This window comes from Typopeltis vanoorti, chromosome 25, assembly GCF_054136105.1.
Source record: "Typopeltis vanoorti isolate ZY-2024b chromosome 25, IOZ_Tvanoo_1.0, whole genome shotgun sequence".
NCBI classification, from domain to species: Eukaryota; Metazoa; Arthropoda; class Arachnida; order Uropygi; family Thelyphonidae; genus Typopeltis; species Typopeltis vanoorti.
Genome location: NC_143573.1, coordinates 48134553 through 48156387, shown reverse-complemented (window position 1 = coordinate 48156387; position 21835 = coordinate 48134553). Strand labels below are relative to the sequence as shown.

General features: G+C 35.1%; 2 protein-coding genes across 3 annotated transcripts in view; one reads left to right on the top strand and one right to left on the bottom strand.

Annotated features, from left to right (window-relative positions):
• Window positions 1-20257, bottom strand: part of LOC150092722 (proton-coupled zinc antiporter SLC30A1-like) — a 42897-nt gene extending 22640 nt beyond the window's left edge. Inside the window, exon 1 of one of the 2 annotated variants that reach the window (XM_090414616.1) lies at window positions 20120-20257. The gene's annotated coding sequence lies outside the window, so the exon portion shown is untranslated. Of the gene's footprint in view, window positions 1-3563; window positions 3734-20119 lie in introns of those variants that run through there. The other variant, XM_090414615.1, reaches the window with a different exon arrangement.
• LOC150092723 (uncharacterized) lies at window positions 10430-11836 on the top strand. The gene is made up of 2 exons (XM_090414265.1): window positions 10430-11038; window positions 11507-11836. The coding sequence occupies exons 1-2, from the start codon at window positions 10430-10432 to the stop codon at window positions 11834-11836; spliced, it is 939 nt and encodes a 312-aa protein (XP_090270391.1).
• Window positions 20258-21835: the final 1578 nt, after the last annotated feature.

Here is a 21835-nt window from a genome sequence, read left to right as displayed (position 1 = left end):
TAAAAAATCTTAATCCTATTTGTGATGTCGTACAGAAAAATTAAAACTGTATGTAACGTGATTAGAATTATCTTCTGTTTTGATTGTAAGAACTAATTTCAGCCAAAGTAATGCTTTCCACTCTTTGGGCGATTAAATTTTACTTCAGACTAAGATGTCTTGGATGTAAAGTGGAATGACAAGAAGTCGTAGAGCCGGATGAAAATGGAGTTTCTAAAGAAAATACTCGGTAATGTGTTCTTTTGGTCTGCACTCATCATATCAGCCAATTGTTCAATGTGGCAGGATTGTTGTCGGTGACGCTTTTCAAACTTTGACATATTCCTCACAAGTGGACGAGTTCATAAAACGATTGCTTACTTCCAATAAGTGACTTAGGTTAGAATGCTGGCGGAAGTAATAAGGCTATCGGAGGAATATTTTAGTTGGGAAAACAGGATTTCCGGGAGGAATATCCTTCGACACTGGCTAACTCACTTTCATCTGTAAAAACTCATAAATATTCTTGATGGAACTTGAATTCAGGTCTTTCCAATTGAATATGAAATGTCACGACTGTGCCAGGTAGTTTGTAGTAGGTGGCTGATCAACTTGAAACTTGTTACTATCTTGTCTTATCCTATCTTCCCAATTATGCCCCAGTTTATTACCATTTTGCTTAATTAAACAAGGATAAAAAAATATATCAAAAGTAATGATTCACTAGTTTTGCCAGCTGTAATCATTTTTTACCAAGTTCTGTTAAGTCTGAAAAAATATACTGACAAACAAATAGATGATCACTTTTGCTGGAGTCTCGAAAATAGATCATATAAATATTTATTATATATTTCACTAACGTTTTTAGTACTTTTCCTCACCAACATATTTTAGGATTAAATTTCAGTTTATAATAAGAACTTAAAATCTTGGTAGTCATTGAAAAATGAACGCAGAAAGGCCTGTAGTTATAAGGGACTCGTTTCTAAATCTTAAAATTAATTTTAGATGTGCCTTGTCTTCAGTCATGCTAGAAAGGTTTTTCGTTTGGAATTATAATGTTGCTTCATAGAGATAAGATGGGATTCATTAGCAGAAACCATAGTAGAATGGAAGGACCTATTTTATGTTATTTTTGTACTTACGTGTTAAATTTGCAAAGAAAAGCTATTAAAAACTTGTCGCTAAGTTCCAAGCTCTGGGCTAACAAGTTCCTTATTTAAATTCAGTCTACTAAATACAAATTGAGATGAAATTATCACGCATTAAAATGAAAGATAAAGCTTATGATATTAGAGTTAGTTTAGAGTTGGAGACGCTCATTGAGAGACCAGAGATGCATCTTAAGAGTTGATTATTAAAATATGCTTACAAATAAAACAGAAACGCTAAGCTGCTATGAAAAAGTGAAAAAGAGCATCAGGCAATAGTGGGATTTAGAAAAGAAACATAAAATATGAGTTAAGTAATATCAATGATCTTGAAAAAGCTTATGGCTAATCATCATATAACATGCATTTTTATGCATGTTATACGATGCGACCTGGAAAGGACTTTTTTTTTTTTAAAGGACTTTAAGAATAATCTACTTCACTTTTATTAAATGACGATGACGCTTTAGATTTTGCAAATTGTGTCCTGTGCTTGAATAGATTTCTCGAATAAAACGAAGGATCAATTATATTAAACAGAAACCAGAGTTGTTTGCATATGGGAGTATCCAGGATATACCAGTATTGGTATTTGAATCCTATGGCTGTAAATCGATGTGTTCATGAGATCTGTTTGTCTGTTTTGAGGGATGAAAAACCGAACTGATGGGAGGAAAAAACCTTCCACTACCGTATGAGATCGGGTAACTCACCTTTAGTCCAAAACATTGAGAAACATCATAGATGGGAAAATCGAACCCAGGTCTTTCCGACCAAAGGGCTTCGCTTATACCGACTGAGCTAGAGGTTTCAAACCGGAGTTAAAGCAAATCGATTCGGACCTTAATGATTCTTGTCATAAGAACATTCGAGATTTTATCTTGATCTGCTGCAGGTAGTCAGCAGTAGAATGTTTTAAGGCAGAACTAGCAATAAATTGAAACGTCTCTGCTGAAGTCTAAACATGACAACAAAGTATAAGACCAAAGTATAACAACAAACTAACATCTAACATTTCAGTAGGTCTAGTTCGTTGAGACAATTAAATTAGGTCATTAAAATATTACTTTTTTTTTTTAAATCGAAAGTTGCTGTGGCGACTCGCCAATGCAACTGAACAGTTTTTTTGGGGGGGAAAATTGCACTTCTTTTGTGTTTTAAAAGCAGAAAAGAACGATAAAAGAAGTTAAAATAATTCGAAGACTCCAGGCTTGATTAAGTCGAATGAGAGAACACAGAATGCTTACAACTTTTCATGTCCCATAATACATAAAGGTGAGATCCGTTTCTTCCATGCTCTTGTGCCACTAATTCTGCTTCTTCTCCCTCTCCCAACCACTTTTTTTTTTCTTTTTTGTTCAGTTCGTTTATATATACATATAATTGGTCTTCTCTGTTATACGTTGAGGACAAAATAGTTAGTATTTTATGCAAACATTTTGATTGAAAACTATTTAACTTAGCTTCCTGTTTTTTGATCACTTTCTATGTCTCTGATCCATATAATAATATAGACTTAACATTATTGATGATCTTTATTTTGGAGTTATTATAATATACATGGATGATTTCCATATATTATTTATTTATTATTATTTTTTTTTTTTTGAGAGAGCGGCCTTTGCCTTGGTCAATATTTGCATCATACACCTGTCAGTTCCACGTTTAGTATCATTAACTCTGAAATGAATGCGCGAGCTAAATTTCACTTTTTCCTCCTTCCAGTTATATAATTTTATTATCCTAAAAAAAACGAAAATATTTATTTACAAAAATAAGGATTTATTGTGCAAACTCCAATCACCAATGCGAGCAACATAAAGACATTCATTAAAATGAATGATGGAACGTAAACACTTATTTATTCCATTTTGTAGCTTACTTATCTTTCCCGTATTTATTTTGAAGATATAAACATAAAATCAACTTCTCGTGAAATAGAACAAATGGGTGAAGGTGGCGCAACCTGAAAATTTTACGTAATGATATGTTAAAAGACAGTGGATAGTACTTGTGTATGCGTTGCTTTTGTTATTAATTTTTCAATGTATTAATGGATGTTTTCGTTTTCTTGTCTAATTTTCGAAGAAAATTGTATTTCAGCAAACGAAAGGGTAAGGATATTTTTAATTTATTTTAGAACTTTATTTTAAAATCATTATTAAATCTAGTAATCATAATTAAAGTTATTTTAATTATGATTACTAGATTTTAATTTTGGTAATGTATATACTTTGTTATGCTCCTACGAGAAGAAATGCGCACAAGCTGAAAGAACTTTTCGTTCTAGTATTTTCCCCCCTCCTACACACACACACACACACACACACACACACACACACACACACACACACACACACAAAGAGAGAGAAAAACAAATACAACTCTCTGATTACGATATAGGAAAACAGTAATAAAAAGGTACCACTTTACCTGACTTATGTCTTCTCTGATTTATACAGATTTCTCTTGCGGGGCATTCCTAATAGATGCAAAAGATTTCCCTACGGCCTACATGTATGTGACTTTACAACCATGGTCACGTCAAGTAAGTCTGCGTGGCCAACTTTCAGTGTTTACGCTTTAAGACATACTAACCATGCGTGTCCACAAGCAAGTGAGAAGTGAACCAGTTGTTAGATCATACATTTCACCTCGTAAGTGTACGACGTGATTATCATACAGATAGAATGACGTATTTTAACTTAAAGGGAGGAAGCCCTGATAATCGTATTTCCTGGACATATAAAAAGCACTCTAATACGAGTCGGTCATTAAATTATAAACTCTCTCAGTATCAAGAACTTGCTTTCGCTATTAATTTTTCAATATATTAATGGACATCTTCGTTTTCGAAAACAAAAGCGTATGGATATTTTAAAATTATTTTACAACTTCTTTTTTTTTTTTTTTTTTTTTAAAATCATTATTTAAAAAATAACTTAAATTACGGTTACCAAATTTTAATTTTGTCAATACAAGATTAAAAAAAAAGGTTCAGCATTGAAATATGCACACGTAATCATTCCAATGGAGGCGGAAAAAATGCAAAGCAAAACTAAAGTGTATTGTTTTAATATATTCATAAACGGGAATATTTGATTTGAGGCTTTGGATATTTTTAATTTAAAAAAAAATGTAATATTGATAGCAAGGGAGACTGCACTCTGACAAGTCAAATTAATCGAACTATTAGGAGTCACAACCTCGCTCAATATATGCTGATGCACATAACTCGATATTTTGGTATAGTTAAAATACACCCCGTGACTGTTATAATCATTTTCAGTATAATCAAAAGAAACTCTAAGGAATTCTTTCACTATGTGGCAAGTAAAAGGAAGAATAACCACGGAAAGATTACTTTAAAAAGTGTTGATGGTAGGGAAATTACAGAAGCAAATCAATAGTTGAGTTGCTTAGTGATCATTTTGCAAAAGTGTACCATCTTGGTTGTGATAGTACAGTGTCAAATGTGTCATTGACTGATGAGAGTCTATAGATAGACGAAATAGAGGTTCATAATATATTACAGAACCTTAATACTAACACTGCCATTGGGTTAGATAGCATATCAGCCCATGTGTTACGAGAATGTGCAAGAGAATTAGCACCTCCTCTAACCAAGCTGTTTAATTTAAGCCTCGGTTCTGGTAAAGTACCAATAGAGTGGAGAAATAGAGGTACCAATAGAGAGGGGGAAATAATTCTACTGCACAAGGGAGGCTCCAAGACTGAGGTTGCAAATTATAGACCAATCAATATATCTGGAGTGGTGGTTAAGGTTTTGGAGAAATTGGTAAAAATTAGAATTCAGGATTGGGTGGACAGCAATATGATACTTTATAAGGGGCAACATGGTTTTATGAAAGGTAGGTCTTGCCTCAGTAACTTGCTTGCTTTTTTTAACAAAGTAACAGCAGAGTTGGATAAAGGAAATCCTTACTCAGTGATATTGCTGGACTTTGCAAAGGCATTTGACAAGATTCCACACGGAACTCTGTTGCATAAATTAGAGCAAATGGGTATGGATCTGAAGCTGGTGATTTGAATTAGAGGATTGGCTGGTGGATAGATACCAAAGAGTGGTTTACGGAGGAGCTGAGTCCAGGAGAAGGCAAGTGGCTAGTGGTGTACCTCAAGCTTCAGTGCTTGGTCCTCTATTGTTTAATTTGTACATCAATGATATTGGGAATACTTCGAAAGGAAATATCCACTTGTTTGCTGATGATGCAAAATTAGGAAGAGCGATAGTCAATTCAGATGATGTAGATATCTTGCAGCTTGACTTAAATAGGGCTGACGGTATGGACTAAGGTAAATGGCTGTCAGTGTGTCAGTGTGGCTAAGTGTAAGGTGATGCACTTCGGGAGGATGAGATCACATGCTGTTTACTATATTAACGGAACTGAACTTCAAAAAGTTGACGAGGTAAGGGACTTGGGAGTTATTGTGGACAGAGAACTTAAGTTTAAAGGGCATATTGCAAAGTTTGCCAAAACATCACATGAAATTACATGATTGCTGAAGAACACACTAACAACCAGGGATAAGGAAGTTATTGTTCCACTTTATAAGACATTAATAAGACCGCATTTGGACTATTGTGCACAGATCTAGTCACCTGGATTTCTTGGTGACGAAGAAATGGTGGAGAGGATTCAGAGGCGTGTTACAAAGATTGTTGCAGGTCTGTGGGATGTTCCCTATGAGGATAGATTGAAGATCTGTGGGCTCCAAAAACTAGCTGAGAGACGTAGGAGAGGAGATATGATAGAAGCATGTAAATTATTAAAGGGATTTTACAGGATTGATACTGATGACATTTTTAAGACCAGTGCAAGAAGAGAGAGAACGAGGGGCCATCCCTGGAGATTATGTAAGAGTGTGGTTAACAAGGGTGTTAGGACTAGATTTTTTACTTGGAGGGTTGTGAAGGGGTGGAATGCGTTGCCAGAGGTGGTTGTGAATGCTTCGTCTGTGAATGAATTTAAGGAGAAGTATGATAGGTATTGTGTAAATAATGGTTAGTGTGTCAGTGTGGGGTCTCCCGCGATGAGTCTTTTGACTCTATGGAGACACCGTTATAATAATAATTTTTTTGCGTGGCAACTGAACCTCTCAAACATAAACAATTATGCATCCTGAAGGAACTTTTATGAGACGTTAAAAAGATTGTACAATATATAAAAGTCTGGAAACCATGCTGTATATGAACAAATGGTAAAAACTATCAGAATTGGTCAGAAAGAATTTTGTTTTGGTGCGTTCTCTTAATATTGGCAGAGAAAACAGCGTTCTCACATTCCTTTCCAGGGGCGAATGCTGGTCTTGAAATTAACGCTTGCTCTTGTTATCATTCAGGGAGTGAGAGGTGCTAATTGAAGTCTGATTAGCGGAATAATGAATTACTGACCATTTAAAACTATATACAGGTAACCCTCCTTTAACGTGGTACTTATACAACGCGGTTTCGATATAACGCGGTCTACAAACTGTAGTAACCCTTTATCTTTTCATATATTTTTCAACGCGCAACTTAAAAATCAAATTTTATCTTCGTTAAATTTGCGTCTGCCCGTATCGCGCATATAGTTATAAGTAGCGAATTTATATTAGGGAAAATACCCCTTAGCACGCATGTACGTCAATTGTTTACCGTATAAAGTATTTATTGTTGAAAATTGTCTTCGTTTTCTGCCAGGAAAGCGCATTAAAAATCATAAGTGTTTTAATCTCAACTCGAGCACTTTGTTCTTTGGTGCATTACATACAATATGGAATGCTTTTTTATGTAAAAAAAACATTTTTATAGTAATTATTATTATTATTATTTCGAGCAACTCCAAGGAGTTGACAGACTCATCGAGGGAAGCGGAAGCCCTAACATCATGTCAAGAACAACGACATTCACACATTATCTATCATACCTCGCCTTGAACTCATTCACAGTCATGGCATCCACAACAGACTCTGGCAGCTTATTCCATTCATTTACCACCACTCTCCAAGTAAAAAACCTAGCTCTAACACCCTTGCTAACCACATTCTTGCCCAGTTTCCATGTATGGCCCCTAGTCCTCCCACCACCAGTCTTATTCTCAAAAATATCTTCGGAATTAATTTTATAGAAACCCTTCAGTAATTTGAATGTCTCAATCATATCACCCCTTTTCCGCCTATGAACCAATTTCTGCAACCCACAAATCTTCAACCTGTTCTCATGAGGTTCATTCCATAGACCTGCTATCATCTTGGTCACTCGCCTCTGGACCCTCTCCACCTCCTACCCATCAAGAAGAAACACTGGTGCCCATATCTGGGCACAGTAGTCTAGATGGGGTCTTATCAGGGCTCGATACAGAGGAACAATAACTTGTTTGTCTCTGCTTGTTAAAGTATTTTTCAGCAACCAAGTGATTTGATGAGCTGATTTAGCCACTTTTGCGATGTGCCCCCAAAACTTCAACTACCTATCCACCAACATCCCTGGCCTCGTCAGTCTCTTGGAGTACGGTTCCACCAATGTGATATACTGCTGCTAATCGTTTCACCCCAAAATGCATACCTTACACTTTGTCACATTAAATCGACATCCACTTTCCTTAGCCCAGTCCTCCAAACTATCCATATCATCATGCAAAATTTTGACATTCTGTGCACTCACTATTGCTCTACCTACATTTGCATCATCAGTAAACAAGTGACCACTTCCTCTCAGATCCTTTCCTATATCGTTAATGAACAAATTGAAAAGTAGTGGTCCAAGAACAGAACCCTGCGGCACACCACTAGTTACAAGCCGTCTTTTGGACTCTACTCCTGAATAAACCACTCTCTGATATCTCTCCATCAACCACTCTCTGATATCTCTCCATCAACCACCCTCCTATCCATCTCACCAACCTTATATCCATCCCCATATACTGCAGTTTACTGATTAGAATTCCATGATCTACCCTTCACAAAACCATGTTGTCCCCCATACAGTATCCCATTTTCATCTATCCAATCCTGTATTTTTTTCTTGACTAATTTCTCCAAGACCTTGACAACGATTCCTGATATGCTAATCGGTCGATAATTTACAACAGCAGTCGTGGAACCTCCTTTATGCAGTGGAACTATTTTCTCCTCTTTCCATCCCCTCAGGACTGATGACCCAGACCCGAGGCTCAAATTAAACAAAATGGTCAAGGGCACTGACAATTCTTTAGCCGCTTCACGTACGACACGAGCTGGTATACCATCCAATCCCACAGATGTATTGACATTGAGGTTTTGTAATAGATTACTCACCCAGGGCCGGCTCTACCGACGGTGCAACACGTGCATTTGCACCGGGCGACAATTTTTTTTGGGAACGACCAAAATGAAAGTGAATAAAATGAAGATGTGGAATAAATAATAATAATAATAATAATATTGCGTAAGATCGCAGTTTTTATAATAAGTTGACCAGTGACTTATTATGCCCATGATGCTGTTTCTATTTCCGACAATCCGTCGACCAATGATACTCGCGTAATGCTCTTCGGTAATCGAAGCTATGTGAGTCATTCTTCGCTTACTCTCTTTCCCTCTCGCCTCTCCTCTCTATTCCTTGCATATGCAACAATGGAGTCTGCAATAAAACTGCATTTAAAAGTTCATTATGCGATATTATATTTCCATCTTGTGCTTGTTAACTTACTATGAATTGAATTTCCCACTGTTAGCTGGTGTTAAATTCTGAATGAGAAGAATTATAATATAATAGTATCTCATTCAGAGTTAACATAATCTGCCATTCCCAAGGCCAATTTTGTTCATCAGAATAAATGTTAAAAATTACCTACTGTTGCGTGTCGCTATTTTGTATAATATATTGTAATATATTTGTAAAAACTTGTAGTTGTTAGTTGTATTAATCATGCTAATTTTTAGTATTGGGTATGCATACATTGTGAACTAAACACGGGAACTTGGAACTTAATTCGATTATATGAATTACTGCCTAAGGCAAGACACGTGTACTAGAAAACGAGTCATATACGAAGTAATTGAAATTTTCACTAGAGTCCTCTTAGAGTAACGGCCGTCGATACTGTAATCTCCAGAACGTTTCACTTGTTTTTGAGCGTGTATTAAGGAAAGTTCATTTTGCTCAGTGTCAGTGACTGTTACAGTGATAAGATTTTTTTTTTTTTTGAGTTTTATGTAAATTAGTAGTTAGTACAGTGTTTCAACCTCCATTAATTACTAAATAATACCATACTAATAATAATGTTTTATTGTAAGGTTTAAAACAATTTTAATATTCAAATAGATTACAATATCCGATAAAAGAAAAAAATTATCAGGTGCAGAATATCGCAAACGGAAACTGGAAAAAGAACGTGATATTCAAAAACATAGCGGGACTTTACTTAAATATCTAAAAACTGAATCAGCTGATGTAGGGCAGGAGGAAATAAGTAAATGTACCGAAACCAATGATTCTGAGCTCATGGCAAGTACTTCTAACTTGGATCCCAGTAACATAGACATTGCAAGGATTCTCGAAAATGAGACTGATATGGCAATTTCCGAATCTAGAGATTTAAATGATGAACTCGATAGGTACACTGATCCAGCTAGATGGAATCCTTCTTTAAGCCGAAAGACTGGAAATAGTAAAAAAGGGCCCGCCAGAGAAACCAAACAGTGATTTCATTTTTTTCGTGCAGCTCTAATGGTTGGAAATTTTTATTAAATTTTTACACCAGGGAACCAAGCAATGGAGAACATATTAATTGATCATGGTTAGTGTATTCAAAAGAAAAAGATTCTGTATTTTGTTTCTGCTGTAAGTTGTTTTCCTGTAATATAATGTCATTCACTACTGATGGGTATAATGATTGGGGTCATTTGTATGTGTATCTTAATGAACACGAGAAATCCAAAAACCATTTGGAGTCCCATAAAAAGTGGATTGAATTATCGTCCAGGCTTAAATTAGAACAGACAATTGATTCAATGCAGCAAAAGTTATTAAATTCAGAAATTCGGCACTGGAGGAGCATAATAGAACGCCTAATTGCTGCTATCCAGTTCTTGGGTCAACAATTCTTACCATTTCGTGGAACATCTGATAATTATATGACCCTAATAATGGAAATTTTTTACAGCTTGTTGAACTGATTGCCAGATTTGATAGTGCTATGTCTGAACATTTAATGAGAGTAGCTTGTGGTTCGGCCCAACATTATCTTGGGAAAAATATTCAAAATGAATTGATTGCTCTCCTCTCTGGAACCATAAAAAAACAAATAATTTCTATGGTTGAGAAAGTTAAATATTACAGCATACTTGCAGACTGTACTCCCGATGTAAGCCACATTGAACAATTAACATTAATTGTAATATTTGTTAATACGGATCCAACTGATATCAACATTCATGAACATTTTCTTGGTTTCATTCCTGTAGAAGCCACTACAGGCTCAGCGTTAACCGAATGCATCGTAAAAAAATTATCAAACATGAATATTCCAATCGCAAACATGCGTGGCCAGGGTTATGACAATGGATCGAACATGAAAGGAAAGCATTCAGGAGTTCAACAACGCATTAGGGACTTGAACCCAAGAGCTTTTTATATCCCTTGCTGTTCTCATTCTCTCAACTTGGTGGTCGATGATGCCGCAATGTCATCTAGAGAAGGGATTTCATTTTTTGAAACGGTTCAGAAATTGTATGTGTTTTTCTCAGCGTCAACGCTGCGTTGGGGAATCCTTAAGACACATATTACAACCTTAACGCCCAAGCCATTAAGAACAACTCGCTGGGAATCTAGAATCGACGCTATTCGTCCTTTAAGATACTATATTGAGAAGTTTTATTATGCACCGATAGAAACTGCTGATGATGAGTCAGTAGACAAAATGGCGAGACACGAAGCTCTAAAACTTAGAGACTTTAAATTTTTATGTTGTCTGGTTATATGCCACTATGTTTTAAATGAAATTAATGTTGCAAGTAAACTGTTGCAAAGCATAAAGATGGAATTGTCTAGCGCCATAACAACATTGGGTAATGTTCTCAAAAGTCTTAAGAATCTCAGAAATGATAAATCATTTCAAAATTTTCTTGTCGATGCTACAACATTAGCTGAGAAAGTCGAAGGTGATGCTGATTTGAAACCAACATTCGAAAGTACCAGATTGCGTCAGCAGAAAAAGCAGCATGATTATGAAGCAAGAGATGAACCTATTTTAGATCCCAAAACAAAAGTTGAGTTTTTCTTTTTTATTATTGATGTTGCAACTAATTCTATTGAAGAAAGGTTCGAGCAATTGGAACATCATAGTTCACATTTTTCATTTTTATATAACATCTCTAAATTAAAATCTGAGACGACAAATGAGCTCTTAGACAACTGTAAAAACCTAGAAGCCGTTTTAACACATGAAGAAAATAGAGACATCGATGCATTTGAGCTATGTGATGAACTGAAAGTAGTGTCCAAATTAGTACCAGAAAATACTCCGCCAATTGAATTTTTTCGTTTTATTGTTGAAAATAACTTTGCTCCGAATGTCGCTGTCGCCCTAAGAATATTACTGACATTGCCTGTGACGGTTGCAAGTGGTGAGCGTAGTTTCCCAAAACTGAATCTTATTAAAACTTACTTACGCTCAACAATGGCCGAAACTAGATTGGAAGGTCTTCATGATTTCAATTGAACATGAAATCGGTCAGAAATTAGACTATGCAGACCTAATTTCTGATTTTGCAAATATGAAAGCAAGAAAAATGTATTTTTAATCAGTAGATACTAAAAACAATATAAATTCTAATTAAAATAATGTGAAAATAGTGCTAAAACTACAACGTGTACATTCTATAGTTAAGTGTAACTCAACAGTTCACCATTGTACAAGTGAAGATCATTCCATATATGTAAATAATAAATTATAACTACATTTCATTTAATTGTCAATTGATGAAGTCGATGGTTTATTTTATGAATATGTAGCATTTTAATCACTTTATCAGTGCATTATTATTAATGGTACTATATTTAAAATTAATGGTCATGAAGCTAATGTTGAACCTGTAATGGATTGCACGGGACGGCAAAAATTCTAGAGCCAACCTGTACTCACCTCCACTTCATTCACCACAATTCCCGTATAATCTATTGGTTCATTCATTCCTGCAATGTCACCACCTGGATGATATATTCTTGAAAAGTGCTCGCTCAGTAATTCAGCTATATCAACTGATTCGGTTACCCCCCCTACCATCGGCATTCTTTAAAATCATTCTGCCATATACATTTTTTCTTTTACTTGCAACAGATCGAAAAAACTGTTTGGGATTCTCTTTAGCCTGCATGGCTAATGTTCTTTCATAATCCGTTTTTGCTTTTCTTATCACACTGGTTACCCTTCTGGCCTGCGCTTTATACCGTTCATGTGCCTGCCGGTCACCTTTCTCCTTAAATTCCCTCCATAGTTGTTTCTTTTTTTGGAGCTCAAGCTTAATGGTGTTATTCACCCATTTAACGCCTACATGATTTATTATTCGGACTCTAGGTATACAGTCAACCATTGCTTCATGCAAACACTTCCTAACCGCCTCCATGCACTATCAACGTCTAGCCCTTGCAGTTTTTCATGCCATGACACTGATCCAATCAAACTCCTAATGGTTAGTGTGTCAATAGTAATGGCCATTTAGAGCGCTTTTGCGATATGGTTGAAAACGAAATTAATGAATTAATTGATGAAGAAATAGATTTAAATGAGGAGGAACTGGCACAATTAATAGATGACGTCGAACCAAATGGCGGGGAAAGTTCTGCCGAAGATTCTGATTGTGATGAATCCGTTAAAAAAATCAGTTTAAAGAAATTAGTAGAAGGATTGGACTTGGCAAGAAAGTTTTTTTATGGATAATGATCTCCCAATGGAGCGTTCAGGAAAATTCACGAGACAATTGGATATTTGTTTAACTCTGTATTATGAACTTAATAAAAAATTGCAGCATAGTGGTAAGCAGGGTCTTATTACTGACTTCTTGATAAATAAACCAACCGAAGTATGCAATGAGAATTATACAAATGATGTCCAAGAGATTTCAAGTGATAACGACGTCCGGCCACTCGTAAATAAAGAACATCTACGAAATGTTAGTTTTGAAGAGAGTGATGATGACGATTAAAATATACACTTTATTTTATTTTGCTTAAAACATTTATGTATTATGTGCAATGAAGTTTACGTACAATTTATAATTTTTTATAACTTTATACTATGTATTTGTTTCATAGTTGATTTGTTTTCTTAACTTACATGAATAACCCGAATTAAATAAAAATATTTAAATATAAAGAGCTAATAAGCCGAAGGCTGAAACCGATCTGGGTAGTGACCTCCCTCCATAATGTAATAACAGCATACATTTCCTAGGAAATGTGTTTTTACATTATGGAAAATACCTAAGAATAGCGATCTGAACTTTCCCCACCTTTGCAACTAGTTGTCCGGTATCGTACTACGTACTGGGGTCACTTGCATTAGCTCACGCCAGTGTTCGCCGATACTTTATAGTTTACTATATTCGACATGAAACTCTCTGATTCCAATCTTTGAGTTTCTCATTCGGTTTTGAAACAATGTGGATTTTATATCCCCTTAATTTAAAATTAATAAAAATATGTTTTTGTTGGATATGTCATTGTTTATATAATCTTAAAAAAAAAAAACGATTTCGGAACCTAACCCTACTTTTTCTATGTGATCTGAGTCTCGCTTACCGCGATTTATATAACGCGGCATTTTTGTGGAACCTAACATCCGCGTTATACGAGGGTTACCTGTATTTAGAAATTTATGTACATTTAATTATACAAATACAACATTTATTTTACAAATGATATTCTATCTTTTTTAATTTAGCTACTTGAATACAAATTCTACCCTACGGTTCTTCTTTATGAACTGGTCAATAACATCATCATAAAAAGTTGGTTGTAACTTAATTTTCTCAAGCAACACGCACACTTGTAAGCTGTCTGAAACTCACTGGCTAGAGCTACTTTGACTGCGTATGGCCTTGTGTTTAAGACGGCGTGAAGGGAGCGGAAATGGTTATGAGCGCGCATGAAATCACAGTGCCGCAGCGAGGACCTGGAAGCGCCTGCAACCCAGCAAGCCAAGGTAGCTTTGACTACTAGACGAACAAGCATCGGCCTTCGATACACAATGCAAAGCTCAATTATTGCCGCGCAAGCTTAAGACGTCTTCTGTCTACAAAAATAAAAGCCTAAATAGAATGCTTATAAATGCATGCATTTAGTAACAAATAAATATTACTTTTTTCTTAATTAATGAGCTTGCACAGCAAGCATAACAAGCATGGAGAATTCGCCACTGTTTTTTTTAATTTTTAATTCTTTTCCTTAGATAGGAAAGAATTAAAATGGTTTGCAATAAATAAAAACAAGTATTGCATCACAAATCTTTCCCAGGATAAAGGGGCGCTGCATATATTAGAAGTTGGTTCGTTTGGATCGCACCAGAAGATACCATTTGTACCTGTCTTATCATATGATGAATATTTATTGATGTTACTATTACTTTTATTAATTTGCATTTATATTGCCAGCATGATTGGTTCCAACCAACGGCCTATAGGTATAAATCCCACTATTTACATGGATGTTTGGTCCTTAGAAGACTACGGATTTTATATCCTGTAGGACCAACCACTACTCTTTTTATTGGAGGTGTGAAGTGGCCTGATAAGTGACATATTTAGTGTCTAGTAAGGATTTTCGAATTTTCTAGCCCTTATCTCCATGCACAATACTAAATATAAGACGAGTATACACCTTTTCATGAACTGAACGTCCATAAAATGAGTAAAGGAAAACATGGTTTAATTATTTTCAGTAATCATTGCCGACCCATCTGCGGTTGTATGGATGACAGTGGTGATCTTGAATCATTCCTATTGCATGGTAACATTTGTAGCTTTAATTAAGTGACCATTCGATAGTTCAGAGCGATTTTCAAAAAGTAAAGGAATGCTCGTAAATCAAAAGTGAACTCGTGCGGAAGTATAATGCTTCAGACGTGCTCGTCTTTTGCACAGATCCTACGAAGTGGACGTATTGTGTATGGAATTGTTTAAGGAAGGAGCTCTTCGAAGCTACCGTGACTGTGTCCTTGTTGTGTAGATAGGTTGCTCTACCGTTATTTAATTAATTTATGTGTGCGTGGATAAGAATATTTCACAAACCGAGTAAACATGTACGTTATTTTGTAATATTTCGCTGCCTCTTTACGGAATTGCAATAAATATAACAACGTGAACGACTGTTTCCACAAGTGCTCGATGGTTTAATACATTACTGTAAGTTAAACATATAAAACAAACACAATATGCTCAGATTCGTAAGCGAAATTTTTATCACTTATTGCTCACGCCACTTATCGTGAAGAATGTCTCCTATCGCAGATATGATATATTCCTTAAAGAGGAGGAGGAAAAAACCCAATAAAATATTTTTACGATTTTATCCGAATATACTGTACAAATATATGTATAAAATAGTCTAAGATATTTGTGTATCTTGAAATACTAAATGACAGATAAAGCTACTCAAATCCAAGAAAGTTTCTAGGTAATTTTCGTTTGGTAAATAGATGAGAATCACCCGCCCAATCTGTTACATAAATTGCATAAATTACACATTATCAGTAATGTATTTATGCAAAAATAAATAGTCTCCTCTGTAATCATAAACAATATTCAAGTGATGATTTTCATTTATTTTTTTTAATTTTTTTTTTTAATTTAAAGTGCTTTCCGTTAAACGAAATGGGGCAACTTACTCTGGAAAGCGATTAGACTTTGAAGTTGCAAAGTCCACTAGGACTAAGTTTACAATAACATTGGAAACAAAAGCAGTTTTCGAAGAAAGAAAAGAACGAATACCAAAGTTCGTGTATATGAATGAATACTCAAAAAATTAGTCCAAAATTGTAATCCCAACGGATGCCTTGTATGTAGTCTAATTCTCCATCTGCGTTGTGTACATATATTTTGATAAACGTGGTAGCAAGAACTGCTAGTTTTCATTTATCATTTTGAAATGATAACCTGTTTTAGCAGTTCCATTAGAAATCGAGTAAATATTTGGGTGGAAAAGGGAAAAGCAATATGACTTCGCATTTATCTTGAGTGTATGTATATCGCTTGCTGATTTTTCTGTTTATAAAGAAAACACAAATAAGATGTCGTGGTTGAATCTCCAAAATGAGATCTGAAGCCGCTCGGGGGGAAAAACTCCACGTTTGGTTTCTGGAGTTAATTGTCTGGATTATCTAACTTTCAGCATACAAACGGTAATAAAATGGACGATATCTTTACAGCTTTTCTTGGTTGGATTCACGTTAAAAAAAGAAAAAAAGAAACTCATTTCTTGTTCATCATCGCAATGATTAATAAGTATAGATAGACTGCTCGTATTAGAACACACAGGTCTGGTCTCCATAGCCTTGGGTGTTTCGGCCGTAATCCTTAACAAGTTCAGCCTTTTGTCAGCAAGACTGGTATCTTTTATAAGGTCATTTATAAAATCAAGATAATTTGTTCCAGTACAAAACAAAAACCAATTAGCACACACAGTTAGTAGACATAACACTCGCTTCATGACTCACTTGCCTCAGTATTAACTCTGAATAACCAATTCAGTCCTTGTCAGAAAATTATAGGCTCTACTCTTCTTAAACACCATGTATAATCTTCACGTGCATTGATAAGATTTGAATTCGATGTAGTATAAACTGTTTGTCTTTTAGTATGCACCATTTTCGTCCACTGCGAACCGATATATCAGAAATATTTTCATTTGATGTGGGCTCTGTGAGTGGATGGCCAAATAAGATGACTGATTTAACCATCGCATTCCTCAAACCAGTGATTGGACCTGGTGCGATGGGTAAATGCATTATAAAGGAGCTCCATTGCCTTCAGAGGCAAAAAAAGAAAAAGAAACGTGATCAAATATGTTTAAATAAATGCTGCATTTGGCGTACTTTGAAGATGTGAGTGAACAATCTATTTTATTTATATAAAATTTATATAAAAACGTGAGAGACTCCGCTAACTGACGAACCAGAAGGGACTTGCGATTAGAAGATTCTATGTCGTGGCGTTTATATTTATATACACACTATATATAATGATTTTATTCACTGGATTTCGGAATTATCACATGTGACGCGGGTAGGTAGGGAATTTTCTAAAGAAAGAAACTCGAGTTTTTAGTTCTGCAAATCAGAAAATTCGACAGTAGAATAAGTACAATACAAACGCTGTACAAACAGTACTGACAATAACAAACGCAGCTTCTCAAAAGGAGTACCGCTTACTCTCATTTGGAAACGGAAATAATTTTTTTTATTCGTTTTATAACTTTTTTTTTTTTTAAACATAGTATTATAGTTGTTTATTATAATGTTTATCGCTGCGTATTATAGTTGTTTTGGGATATACTCAGTGGCGGCTCGTGGCTTGAAACCGTGGGGATGCTGCCACTTTCGAAATATACATACATACTGTAAGTACAGTGTATACGTGTTTGGATAAAATATGAAAATTATGGTAAAAATTAAAAAAAAATTAAACATGAAAATACATTGTTTATTATCGATAAAATTATACAGTTTGGTATAATTCAAAATTACTTAAAAATAAAATATATTCTTCTTGTTTTGTTTCATGAAAAAATATTGTTTATTATCGATAAAATTATACAGTTTGGTATAATTCAAAATTACTTAAAAATAAAATATATTCTTCTTGTTTTGTTTCATGAAAAAATATTGTTTATTATCGATAAAATTATACAGTTTAGTATAATTCAAAATTACTTAAAATTCTGAGGTCATAATTGTCAATAATCCCAATAATGTTCTAAAATAAAAACTATAACAAATGTTATGTCTTTAATTGTAATGTCCAAATATTTAAAGAGACGGAGTAAACATGATAAGCACTACGAACGCTCTACTACTGGAGCAAACTGCATATAAACAGCAGTGGAACTGCGCGACGGACAGTGCCGCATTACGCTAATAGCTCGCATCTCACTATGAGGTGCATATGCTTGCGCGCATAGCAATATAAACACAGTGCTGCTAGCGTCCTTCGCCCTCCTAAGTGCTACAAAATGGATTTTTATTATTTTTTATAAAGAGAATTGTTTAGGATTGTTGATGATAAAATTAAATATTACAAGCAAATATAAATAAATTAATAAATATATTTATATATCGAGAAAAATTGGGGGTATTATAGTTCCACAGTGCCTATGCACGATAAAAATAACCGCGGTGATTCCCCCTGGGGGGGGGGGAGACCCAGAGGTTGGAAACCAGGTTTTTAGGTATTCCTTTAAGAATATATACTGTATATTTTTGTGTTGAACACGTGATTTTATTATTAATACTGGGGGACTACGCCCCCCCCCTGGCGCCTACGGCTCCCCCCCCCGAGTTCTAGACTGGTAGGCCAGTTCTCCTTGAATTCTGATGACTCGAATTTTGAAGAGTCGAAAGTGGGGTCCGCCCCCTGGCGCCTACGGCGTCCAACCCCCCCGAGTTCCGGACTGGTAGGCCGGTTCTCCTTGAATTCTGATGACTCGAATTTGGAAGACTCGACACTCAGGGTAGCCTGAGTTTCAAACGTTTCAAAAAACGTGATATAAAAAGGCTTATCATTATATATATATATATATAAGGTAGATATCATTCTCTGTAGCCTTTAAGCTCATGATTCTCATCAAAAATTTAAAAAAAAAAAAATCTTCGTATGACTTTAAAAAAAGGCAAGGTACTTTCATTTTGCAAGGGATGATCACACTGAACATGTGTACCACGTTTTGTGCTAATAAACTTATTTGATATATATGATGGTTCCCTCTTTAAATCCCAAAGGAAATATGATAAATAATATACAGTATATATATATATAACAAAATAGGACACTTGTTACAAGTTAACCATGACGAAAAGGTAGTGAAGGCAATTATTATTTTCTTTTGTAGCAACATATAAAAACGTTTTAAATGAAATAAAAATGCAAGCGAATCTAATGATATATATTAGCGAGAGGCTGTCCTATATTTCTTCCATATATTTGTAGTAAAATTACTGTGCAAGAAAGTGTCGATAATTTTTACTTACAAAAAAAAAAAAAGCTATAATTTTTAATATGCAACAAATAAAATTTGTTGTATATTAAAAGAAAATCCAATAGTGGATATTTACCTTCCTTTCTTTTGATAACCAGTGTTTAAATTTTCTTATAAAGTTTATCGTTATTTTAGCGAGCCAATCGATTCAGTTTAAAATATTAATTTGGAGCTAAATTAATTTTTAATGGATAAAATAAGGAAAAACGAAAGTGCAAAAAGAATATAACAATGAAGATACAATTTTAAACAAAAAGCACATCTGGGAATATAACAATCAAAAGTCTTTATTCTGTTACCTGCACTTTTTCCCATTTATCTTATGTTGATTTAACTTGGATTTGCAATATAGTATTGCCTAAAGTTTCCAATTATTGATTGTGTTTAGTCTGGCTTTTGTTCTCCTCTCTTAAGGTGCATCGGAGAAATAGCAGCTTTCCTGAACAAATTTCTTTTAAATTGAAGTAATTTGTTCAGGAAAGCTACTATTTCTCCGCACACTATTCAAGTCTGATTGTACTCTCAAGTACTGCTGCCAGCCGAATCTGGTTAGTTTTTTTGCTTGCTTGTATGTGTTTTAAATTTATATATGGATGTGATCTCTTTTAAAAACTGAACGAGATAACTCCATAACACCAGTTCTGCTTAAGTCTTCCAAACATATACACTAAAGTTAGAGATCGTAATTTACCTAGCAACTACAGCTAATTCATCAGTATTTCTCTAACAAAAAAAAAAAAAAAAGTAAACATCTTACCTTTTTAAAGTACTGCAATGAGTTCGGATGATTTATATCCAAAGGGCGTGTTTTAGCTTTGCGACCTGAATATTGGCGTTCGTTTAACTATCTATATAGAAGAATCATTTTTCTGTGAGCCGTCAACAAACGTCGTTGCCCTTTTGTGATACTGCTTCAGCAGCTGATTGTAAAAACAGCATTTTCTCGATGTGTATGGAACAGACTACTTGGAATCTAGGTCTCCACTTAACCTTTATCACTTGTTATCGTATTTTCACAACATTTCTATCAGTAGAACAGAACTCTAAAATGAATCGTCAGCGTCGTGAATACAAGGAGGTTTCAGTGTGTGTGTGAGAGAGAGAGAGACAGAGAGGGAGGACTTAATTTAAAAGGAATACATCTAGATATTTTATTCAGTCTTCATTATTTCGGTAAAATAATGTAGTTTTTTTTTAAATTTTATTTTAATGAACGTGTTTCTTATTCTTTTATTAGAGAAAGTTTCATATTTTTAAAACCATTATCCTAAACAATAATGACTGTTCAACCTGTTTTTTTTATAATACTGCGGATGGATGAGGTTTGAAAGAAAAATGGAATTTATTTAATTTGAATACTAACAGATTGTAGAGCCATCCATGGATCAGTCGTTATAGACGAAACGCTTTGGTTGGAAAGACTTGGATTCGATTCCGGTCTAGGAGGAGGAGAACTATTATCAGGGCTTTTCAACTGGAGATGAGTTAGTCTCATAGAGATGGCGGGTTTTTCTTCCCTCAACTAGACAAACCAACCAGTAGAACACACGCTATTTACAGACAAAGAATACTTATAGGCATAGGGCTAATCACCTTATCCTGGAGTTATGGGTTACGAAATCCAGGGATACATGCAAAGTCGTGGGCTATAACCGCAGTGGGTGAGCTATATCTCCGATTATTTGCTCGCCGTAACAGGAGTGCCATCCCGAATCATTTGCCATCTGACCTCGCATCGGCTACAGGAACATTGGTATTGGCTTCTACTGTGCGCAAAAGGCTTCAAGAAGATGGTCTGTGTGCAGGCGACCAGTAGTTTGCATGTCCCTATTCCCACGCAAAACGCGGGAATAGGGACAGCAATCACGATTCCTAACGGAATCGTGATTGCTGTCCCTATTCCTCGTCTCTATAAGACGCAGCAATCACGATTCCGTTAGGAATCGTGATTGCTGCGTCTTATAGAGACGAGGTCCTGGACCCCTATGTTCATCCGTATGCGAGTGTGATACGGAGAAGCTTTTATTCTCATCGGGCAAAGTTCGTGGACGAATATCTTCACTGGGCGTATTGTACATATGGAATCCTATTGAGCATATCTGGGATACTCTGGACAGACGTGTTACTACTGTTACCCCCCCCCCCCTTTTCCCAAACCTCGAAGGACTTGGGAGAGCAGTGGTTATTACCAGCTGAGCTCCTGGACCAGTATCAACAATATGAAAACATCGAAACCATACTCCTTATTCAGGTACTTGATTTCATTCTGACCTTGTTTTTGACAATTATTTTCATGTACCCATTGTTATTAAATTAAACTATTTACGATTTTTGTGGGTTTCTTTCATATATCATATCGTACTGCTTTTCACCGAATTATATAAAAATTCATTATACAGTTTTTAAGTTATCGTGATTTCTCTATTTTTCCTAAATTTATGGAAACCATGTATTTATAAATATATAATATAAA

Excerpts from the sequence above, each read along its gene's own strand:
- LOC150092723 (XM_090414265.1), top strand. The coding sequence starts at position 10,430 with ATGGTTGAGAAAGTTAAATATTACAGCATACTTGCAGACTGTACTCCC. Across the intron at positions 11,039-11,506 it reads ATGAGTCAGTAGACAAAATG|ACGACAAATGAGCTCTTAGA; the intron begins GCGAGACACGAA and ends TTAAAATCTGAG.